Here is a 9,989-nt window from a genome sequence, read left to right on the forward strand (position 1 = left end):
CATGAGGCTCCGTGCTGCCACCTGCTGCCCCACACGGGTAAACAAACCGTGATACTGCTTTTAAATATAGCCTATGTAGACTATAGAACAAAGAAACATATACATTTGTAAAATAATTGTAAAAATAAAACTTTCTTTCTCTATATATTTAGCAGGGACCATGTACAAACTCATTAATCTTGCAAAAGAAAAGATGATTTGTACCAGGTTTAGCTACTGCTACTTTCCATGCAGTTTTATGTGGACTCACTTTTTGTAATTTGTGGGGAGTAATAGTTCTGACTGCTTGATTAATGTGGTCAGTTGTCATATTTTAGGTTTTTTTTGTTCTTAAAATTAAAATTAATTAAAAAACATTACAATTACATTATAAGACTTAGCTCACCATTAATATTAGCAGTAAAATACAATAAACGTCACCATTTTCAATACATGATGTTTCTACAGGCCACACAGATATTCAAAAATCATTATGTACAAGTTTTTACAGTGAATACAGAACAGGACAAATAAAACTGATGACTTCACTTTTTCATCACTGAGTCTATGTATGTGTCAGTATTCTTTTATACAGTTGTACCTGTATATAAAGTTGATATATTAACATAGTAATCGTAAACCTATTTTATGTATTTCTACACTTTTTTGTCTGTTTACCGTTTTTACTTTTCTCTCAATGTCAGACACAGTCACAGCTACAGTCACTGGGCATCCAGATTTTTCATTAATTAAAACAGTATTTCTCCTGCTATTTCAGCATCCGTCCTTCTCCCTCATCTCCACCGCAACAGCAAAACCACCAGCCTCCTCAGCCTCTCCATCTCCTCTTCACCACCAGGGAATTTGCTTCATCAAATGCATTATTCTCTCTTTTCATCACATCACTACTTCACATTACGCTGGAAAATATCAAAACATTCTATAAATGTAAGATTTAGTTTTCAGACACCATACTGTATCTCAACTTGAGTAATACATTGTACAGTGTAACAGTACTTTTACTTGAGTAATAGTTTCGGTTTTGCTTCCCACTGTGAGTAAGTTGACAAAAGCTTAATGTTGGCAATGTGAAATTATTTGAACATTTGTGTTTCTTGCACCGCTCCTTCAGATCTGATTTGGTTTAGCTCATTTTTGTGTCTGTCCTTAGAAAATACCAGAGTTTGTCAAATATTACACCAAGACAGCTGCTCTTACAATCACTCTTAGTAGTAGAGTAGCAGTTTCCCTAAATACATTTTATGTTGAACAGTACTCTACAATTTACACAAAACAATGTAAACAAATGCAGGTACAGTACTTTCAGTATTTATAATCATTTACAGAAACCACACTCCTGTATTACATTTTCAAATAAGTGTAGACACAGCAGAATAAAAAGGTCAAACATTACACTGTATCATGGTGAGATGAGAAACAGTATGTACATATGTCATTGACAGGTTAAACTACTAAGATAATCACATTTAAGATTTTAGTACAAATTTGCCTTGTTTTGTCTCGTTTTTACATTTTGGTTTATCATTTTACTTCCTGGTTGGAGATGGGAAGCAGGTATGACATATGTAGAGGTAACTCCAAACCATTACCAAGCAATCATAATGTTAAACCAAACCTAAGTAATAATTTGATCTCATTAAACATCTCCCCTAGTCCCTGTGATGGTTACATGTGTGTTGTGTTGTTGTGGTGCTTGAAGCGTCTGTCATCTCCTTCTGCTGTCTCTGTGCAGAAAACCAGCCTTGCAAAAATGGCACACGCCACCCGAAGAGTTCTCCTTGGAAGATCTGGCTCTTTTTCATTCATTTTTCACAAACATGTGCGAATGAAACTAAACAACTCCAAGTCTAACACACAAACCCTGCATATTTAGTTTTCTCTGTTCCACCTTGTGATGTCATGTGGTGATACAGGAAGTGCTCCACTGTGTATTTAAACTAGAGTCTTTTGATAATTTTGGCCATGGATTTGCCAAACTTTGAAGTTACAGCTTTTATTTTAGCTTTATTGAAAGTGCTTCACTCCTCAGTGCACCATCAAATATTAAATACTTTCTACTGGTAATCTCAATTGTACATTTTTAAAAGTTGTCAATAAGGATGTTTTAGTGTATTGTAAAATAAAACAGTTAAATTGAGGCTAGAAAGAGCTGTTAACTTTAAAACTACTACTTAATGACATCACAAAGTGGAACAGAGCATTTTGAACTTTGAGTAATCCTGTATTATTGGCTGTCTACATATCCAAACATGTATGGATGAAGAAAACTTAACTCCAGGTATATTTTTATGAGGTAACAACATTATAACATGTCTAAAAGCTCACAAGAGTCACTTTGTGTAATATAGGAGTTTTAAATATAATGCTGTTAAATATGTTTTAGTGAAAAGAGTGGTTTAAATTGTCATATGGACTTTAAAAAAAAACTATACATCCCCTTTAAAAGCAGGGCTTGTGTGAGTGTAAAACCATGGCAGTCACTGGTGCTTCTTGGAGGGCCTGTAAAAGCACATGCGAGTGTAGACAGCACTCTGCAGTTTGGCTGGGAGCAGAGGCACCTGGGTCCGAAGAGAGTCACAGCCCTGTACTGTTCTGGCAATGTAGTCCTCACAAATCCTTCAGGGACAGAAGAGAAAGACAGTCGTGGTTCAGGATCACACACACACAGCAAATGATAAATACTTCATTTTGTATAATGCCTTTCAAGGAACTGCCCAAACACATTAATACACCAATGTAAGGTTGTCAAAATATCAAAAATCAGACACTAATCAACTCTAAAACTTATATCGAAACCAGATACTTATTTGAGCAGGTGTCGATGCTAAAAAACACATCACATTCACAGGACGGAAATTAACCTTTCCTGAATATCTTTAGAATGATCTTGAGCTGTATCAGAACAAGACACATAGACTAGTATACACCCATGGACCACTATGAACCTACTGGACGACTGAGGGATTACACAGATATAAGGCCACATGGGAATAGAAAAGAAAGTACTATGATTTAATACTGAAAATCACATGCTATTGTCTAAATAAAGTGTTTCTTTATTATCATCGTGTTAGAATCGGTATTGAGTATCAGGTCTACTCCTTGGCATCAAAATTGAGTGACATTACTCCAACAAAGCAATAACATCAAGCTTCAAATGTATTGCTTTTGATAAAGATTTGTGCTGAATTTTGAAACAGAAACCATTGAATTGATGTTTTTTCTATCTGTACTTATTTGTATATTCTTGTTAACTCTTGCAAACTACAAACAGCAGGCCTCAAACCATCAACACTTACTTTTCACTTCAGTTAAAAAATGTAGTGGCGTAGAAAGTACAGAAACCTGCTCTCAAATGGAGTGAAAATTAAAAAGTATCCACTTTAAAATGTACTTTAAATTAAAAAAAACACTTGTATTTATAGTACTTTACTGCTTGTACTCCATTACATTCCACCACTGCTGAATAAATAACCTACAATAAATTTGTTTACATTTTCTAACCAGCCTCTGATATCACTCACATGTGTCTGAGATGTTTTCTTTTGTCTTTAAACATCCAGATCATTCATATATATATTATATTTTTGCCTCCATTACAGAATTCAGAATGGATTTGTTTATTGGTTCATAAATCCTCAAGGCACTCAAAGCATTTTACATCAAAGAACCACCCAAACACATACACCAGTGTGCACAAACACTGGGGCAAGGTGGGTTAAGAGTCTTGACACAACTGCAAATGAGGGAGCTGGGTTTGAACTGCCAACCTGAGGGCCAGTGGACCTGACCGCTCCACCAAACAATGTATTATTCCTTCTGACTGATGAGCACTGCACCAACAGAGCTACTGTCTCCCCAGCTGAAGTTTGATATGAGCATGACCCTAGATGTGAGGTTCCCTGAGGACTGCTCTTACCTGGAGAGGGGATAAGGCTGCATCTGGAAAACTAAGGCATCGTTACAGTGACCCTAAAACACAAAACAAAAAATACATAAATATATATAGTGTAGCGGCCAGCGACCCTGTGCCACCAGCTACGAGACTAACAGAATTTAAAGGTGTTAGAACACGTGGTTAAAGAGCCCAATGCTCATGTGTTTAGTGAAGAATCCTTTTATTGCCATTTACACTACACTATCACAACCACACTCAAAAACTGTATGCCTCTACTCTGTAGCACTGACACATCCTTAATTAGCCCTTAAATGGGCACACCTGGGCACACCTAGCAAGACCAAACAGGAAGTGCAGTGTCAGTGGCTGGCAGTGCAAACATACAAAAGGGTCTCAAAATGGCTCTTACATAAAGCTTAAAAGTAGACTGTATTTTGCCAAAAGCCAAAAATTGGTTAATGAATTAATTAATGAATGAACATGTCTATGATAATAAGGCCAAAGGTGTACAGTGGTGGGAGAAGTACTCAATTTTGTTTCTTGAGTGAAAGTACAGATACTGGAGCAAAAAAAAAAAAAACTCAAGTAAAAAATAAACTGGATTAGATCGCAACATAAGGTTCTCATCATTCATATAAGATTGAGACATTGTGTTTCTTACAAGGCATCAGTCTTTTAAAAGTCCTGGTTTAGTCTTTATTAGGTAGCCATATTGTGCCCAAACCATATGAGAGGTTACAGTACTTTTTCACCAAACCATAGTTAACATAATTATATTTAAGATTTTGCTAACAATCGTACCTAGTTTCACCTATTTTAAAAATTCTTAAGTTTATAATTTTACTTCCTAGTTGGACACGGGCAGCACATGTGACGCACGTAGAGGTAACTCCAGTTCTGTTACATAGCAAGCATAATGTTAAAAAGGGCCAAAACTTGTCTAAATTACACAATAGTTATGATCCGACTAATAAAAATAAATTACAACACTGTTATTTTGGTAAATCCACATCTGCAACTTAATTGATGCAAAACTATAATAAATATTCAGCACAGGTACTATCCCACCAAACCAAGTCAGTATTAGAAAAACATACGCAATTTAACTGAGGTTTGAGTTATATTAAAGTAGTGTGAAAGCACTTACAGTGTCCACGAGCAGAATGTAGTCACAGCTGCCTCCAAACACTATGACATCTGAGTCCCGGCCTGGACACGCCGTGTGCCACAGCCTGAGGAGAGACAACCATCACTGTCAATGTGAAGGCTAATGCTGACAGCAGATTGAAACAGCAGATTCCACCATAGAATTGTGACCTCCAGCTGAGATAACTATGGGAGTCTACAATGTGGTGATGTCACGTGAACACAGCCTATCAAACATGTCACCTGGGTTTGTTCTTAAAGGGATGCTCCACTTCTGTCCACTTTCTGCTTCCAGTGTCAAACACCCAGCCATCACCTACAGGAAAGAACATGATCTTAAACACTTAAACGTAGACACTCACAAGTAAAATTTGTATGTTAATATTGCTTTGAGATTGCATTTAAAGTCATCTGCTTCTTCTAACAGATAACACTTTACTCTGATTGGTTAAATTCACCTGTCACTCACTTGGAGCCTTATAGAATCTGACCAATTGGAGGTGTGGTTAGGAAAAAGTTAAAAGGTATTAAGAAAGGTAGAGTGATTTGGGTTTGGTTGCTGTGGCAATGGTGACGGCAATCTTGTGAGTGTAGGAAGAGCATCGATTTCCGCTTGGACCAGGATCTGTCATTGTGTCCTTAGGCAAGACGGACTCATTTCCATCAGTCTGTCCCAGGGCAGCTGTGGCTACAATAGTAGCTTTTAACTGCTGTGTATGGTTTGAAAAATGATGACTTGGTTTGAATAAATGATGACTACAGTGTGGCGCTTTTGAGAGTCTTTGACAAACCTGTATAGCACATTACAAATATAAGGCACTGTTATTATTAGAAAATAATGTTAAAATAGGGCTTGAAAACGCATTGATCAAAGTGTTAAAAAGGACCTATAATGGTGTATTTATGTAATAATAATGCAGTACCTGTCTCTGTTGGGACATTTGTCTCTGAATTATGAAAATGAATACACCCTGGCAACCAAACAGTAGTAAATAGTGCAGAGGTCTTACTCATGGGGTTACATTCCATACTGAGTCCTCCAAACAGAAACAACCTGCTGTCTGACACTGGACTGAGGGAGTGCCAGGAGCGCCCCACCGGAGCAGTCGAAGAGGGGACCCTGTGTATGAAATGAATAGGTATATTTGTACAAAGAAACAAAGCAGAAGAGGAGTAATGAGTAATGTGTACATTCAGTCCAGTGTGTGGGCAATGTGGGGGAAGTGTCTTGCCCAAGGACACAACACCATACATTGACTTTAGACTTAGCAGGCAGCTTAGCAGTGGTAAAGCAGCAGTAGTGTTCTGATGTGTGGTAGGATGAATACTCACAGTTCAGTCCATGTGTAAGTCTCCAGGTCCAGGCAGTGGATGTCGCTGGTCCTGGTCTCCTGCATTTCAAACACAGATATCAGACCGAACCATCACAGGCACTCCACACTGTTCATATGAAGCACACGTACCATCACTCGCCCTCCACAGATATAGCCTTTGGATCCAATGGAGGCACTGGCATGTGCTGCTCGTGGGGCTGGAGCTCGGCCCTGAGGGGCATAAATGGGCTTCCATTATCATTATGCTATTGCTAGAAATGCTGTATCTGAACTCAGGGAGATTCACTGGTGACCAGACTTACACCTTTGTGTTGTATTGGAGGAGTTTGTTTTCTGGATCCCAGGAAAACTTTTGGAGCAAAACTTTTTTCATGGGGGATTTTTTTCATTTTGTTATTCTTTTGTATTAAAATATGATTTAAGCATGTAACTTCTGTGGCTCATTATAGAGACTTACATATAGATAAACAGATAAACAGTGGGTCATTCAACTTTTATTTGTTGTAGGAAAAAACATTTGCTGTGATTATTTACTTTTAGGGTAGTAGTTTCAATACTATCATTTCAAAATGTGTTATTGTGACAGGCCTAGAGTTCAGCATCATGTGGCTCCTTTTTTACAGCCATAGTTTCAATTAAATGAATTACTGAATGTAAATCAATGACCAACTCACAAAGGTTTGGGGTTGACTCCAGCTCAAGTCTTTTGGGTCAAATACATGCACTTCATTGTTCCATCCCCAGAACACCTCTCCAGCCTAATACAAAACAACACATTATCAGCAATATTATTATGAACTGTTCTAACAACATCTAAGAACAAGCACATACCCATGAGGTTTCATCCACTATGAAGTTCCTGCTGCGGCTGTCCAAGTCACTGAGAACTTTGTGGCCATATCCTCCAAAGTAAATGATTCTGTAACATATTTTTATTTTCCTGTAAACATGCTATCTGAAATGAGAATAACTAGAATCTGAATGTATTGTGCTCACTTTCCATCGTAGACCCAGCAGGAGAGCTTGTCCCTGGGAGAAGGTGGAGCACCAGACACATGGATAATCTTCTTCCAGGTGAAGGTGCCATCAGTCAGGTCCACACTGTAGAGCTATGAGGAGGACACACGCGAGGAGGGTGGTGTAAGTTGATATAACTGAGGCCTATCATATTGCTGGTGATGTATTGTAATACATTTCATATACAAGTTATATGAAATTTGGGATATTAAGAAGCTGATTTTCCTCTTAGATGTGAGGGGAGCCAGACAGAGATCATGGCTAATGCTGATGTTAAGTCTAGAGTGACTTAAACTCTATGCAGAGGGCCAAAAATTCTAATAATGAAAGATAAAAGATGTGAGGAGCGGATACACAACTAGCTAGCTAAAGAAACTGTATATAGCCTCAGTTACATACAGTTCCTTTAAAATAAAATATAACTGTGAAACTGATATAACCAATGTGAGTGACTGACCTCATTGGTCTGTCCATTGTCATCACATCCTCCAAAGATGAACAACACTCCATTGAGGCAGCAGCCACAGCTCCCGGACATGGAAGGTGGGACGTCCCCTGTAGTGTGCAAGACTCTCCTAAACACAAGACCAAGTGTAAAGTACATGTCCACCCACAGTACTGTATCCTATGAATACTTTAAATGACACTATATTCTTACTATGTAGTTTTTTGCTGCGGTCTTTTCACCTATAGGTATTTGTCTGGAGAATCTGGTTGAACTAGACACATAAGTGGATGGTGCTATACTGAGCAACATGGTCCTGTGAACAGTCTCGTCTAAGATCCTTCCTCCAACTGTCAGAAGGCTGTTTAACCAGGCGTCTACAAAGTTAAATTCAAGTATATATTAAAACAAACTACAACATACAGCTATATCATAACATGCTTAGTAGTGTTTTTTCGTATTACTGTCGACTGAAAGGTGAACATGATAGATATATGATCATTTGTATTAGAAATGTTGTTTTTATGGTGGTACTTACCACACGCCTCGTTCTAAGTCATACTCCCAGAGCTCATCATTGGGCAGGAAGACTTCATCATCTCCAACTGACTGTGGACAGATACACATGTTCTTACAGGTTCATACAGGTCCATACAGCAGACCTGGGCTTGTTTAAAACTGTCCTCTCTATGTTTTTGATAATAAATATAATAGCATAATAATAAATGACAGCAGCTTATATTTACAAAATTTGCTTGTGAGAATTTGCTACACCAATGATTGTCTTGGTTCATATCAGGGCTTAAATACATTTTGAGTATGTATGTAGGTATGTAAGTGACAACATTTACAGTTCAATTTTTGACATAATGTATTATTAGCACACTGTTTTTGTTTGTTTGTTTATCTTGGTTTAGTCCTAGTCTTCAGAGCTGTTTCAGACAAGTTTAGACTTGTTTTTATGTCAAAATCAAAGGTATTACCTCACCTGCTCAAAATCCAATGAAGCCAAAGGAAACAAAAAAAAGAACACATAGGAGCTAAATCAAGCTATAAATTTAGTCAGACATAAATAGACATAATGGTTTGTGGGATAGTGCCTGTGGTAAATAAGTTTTACAACATTCAAGTGGCATGTTGTGTATTAAAGTTGTGAAACCATTTAGGAAATGGTGGCGCTAAGAAAAGGAATATTCTATCTACAATAAAATAAATAATAAAATACACAAAATTACACTGAAAATGTGCACTTTAAGTCTTTAGTCTACATTCAAGCATATAAAAAGGTGCAGATCTCAGGACAGTCCTGATTTCATATACTCCAATTACCATGTATCCTCCCCACACATAGAGCAGGTTGTTGTGCAGAACAGCCGTGTGTCCGCTCCTCTCTCGGGCCACAAGCTCCAAACACTGCCTCTCCAGCGCACGGTCCATGGCGAGCTGCTAAATATAGACAGAAAAAAAATAAAGTGCTTAATTTAACCCACATGTCTAAAAATGTCACTAGTTTTACGCTTCGATCACAAACACACAGATATGTCCTGACCCCTGACAGCCACTCCCCGCAGTTGTTTTTGCAAAGCAGGCACTTATCTTATTTTCGACATATTTTTATTTGTCACAGCGACCGCGGCATATTTCACTAATGAAACAGTGACATGCAATAAGAAACACATACTCACGCGTAAAATGGAAGAGTACGTCAGTATTTCATGTTCAAATCCCGTGTCATAACAGTGTAATAAGTCAAAAGTGCGAGAAAAGCCTTGTACCCGAATTGTAAACAAATGCAGTGTCAACACGGGCTGTTTCCGCTCTGCGTCATTTCAAAATAAATCCTTGGTCGATTTAAATTGCAATATTTTGTTATATTATTTACTGAAAACGGTTAAAACACTTTTGTTCATTTATTATTTACTTCTATATTTACAGTTATATTTATTTTATTGTTTGTTGCACTCAGTTTATGCAAAATACAGGGCATACTTTTATTTTGGTAATGTGTGGTATAATACAAAGGAAAATAGACTTAAATTGGTTGAATTTAAGTGCGCTTTCTCAGAATTATACTATACTTAAAACATGCTATTACTATTATTAATAATAAACACAAATAGCTTAAGAATAAGCATTTAATATACATATT

General features: G+C 37.4%; 1 protein-coding gene across 3 annotated transcripts; it reads right to left on the minus strand.

Annotated features, from left to right (window-relative positions):
• Positions 1 to 1,291: 1,291 nt before the first annotated feature.
• On the minus strand, positions 1,292 to 9,645 carry LOC117390606 (kelch domain-containing protein 1-like). Of its 3 annotated transcripts, none has more exons than XM_055231171.1 (14): positions 9,526 to 9,645; positions 9,170 to 9,283; positions 8,379 to 8,449; positions 7,853 to 7,970; positions 7,375 to 7,487; positions 7,210 to 7,297; positions 7,053 to 7,136; positions 6,508 to 6,588; positions 6,377 to 6,435; positions 6,055 to 6,164; positions 5,288 to 5,360; positions 5,046 to 5,130; positions 3,920 to 3,972; positions 1,292 to 2,616 (listed from the first exon to the last, which is right to left on the minus strand). In XM_055231171.1, exons 2-14 carry the CDS (start codon positions 9,275 to 9,277, stop codon positions 2,478 to 2,480), a joined length of 1,182 nt encoding a protein of 393 aa, XP_055087146.1. In that variant the 5' UTR covers positions 9,278 to 9,283; positions 9,526 to 9,645; the 3' UTR covers positions 1,292 to 2,477. The 3 variants fall into 3 exon arrangements, with proteins under 3 accessions (XP_055087146.1, XP_033844260.1, XP_033844261.1); XM_033988369.2 differs by having other exon boundaries at positions 9,170 to 9,286; XM_033988370.2 differs by lacking the exons at positions 8,379 to 8,449; positions 9,170 to 9,283; positions 9,526 to 9,645 and adding an exon at positions 8,054 to 8,215.
• Positions 9,646 to 9,989: the final 344 nt, after the last annotated feature.

This window comes from Periophthalmus magnuspinnatus, chromosome 22, assembly GCF_009829125.3.
Source record: "Periophthalmus magnuspinnatus isolate fPerMag1 chromosome 22, fPerMag1.2.pri, whole genome shotgun sequence".
Taxonomy (NCBI): domain Eukaryota; kingdom Metazoa; phylum Chordata; class Actinopteri; order Gobiiformes; family Gobiidae; genus Periophthalmus; species Periophthalmus magnuspinnatus.

What these genes read in the sequence shown, in the direction of transcription:
- LOC117390606 (XM_055231171.1), bottom strand. Translation starts at nt 9,277, where the DNA reads ATGGACCGTGCGCTGGAGAGGCAGTGTTTGGAGCTTGTGGCCCGAGAG. An exon ending in TGCTGGGTCTACGATGGAAA is followed by an intron (nt 7,298 to 7,374) that starts GTGAGCACAATA and finishes AATATGTTACAG; the next exon opens with AATCATTTACTTTGGAGGAT. An exon ending in TAGTGGATGAAACCTCATGG is followed by an intron (nt 7,137 to 7,209) that starts GTATGTGCTTGT and finishes GTTTTGTATTAG; the next exon opens with GCTGGAGAGGTGTTCTGGGG.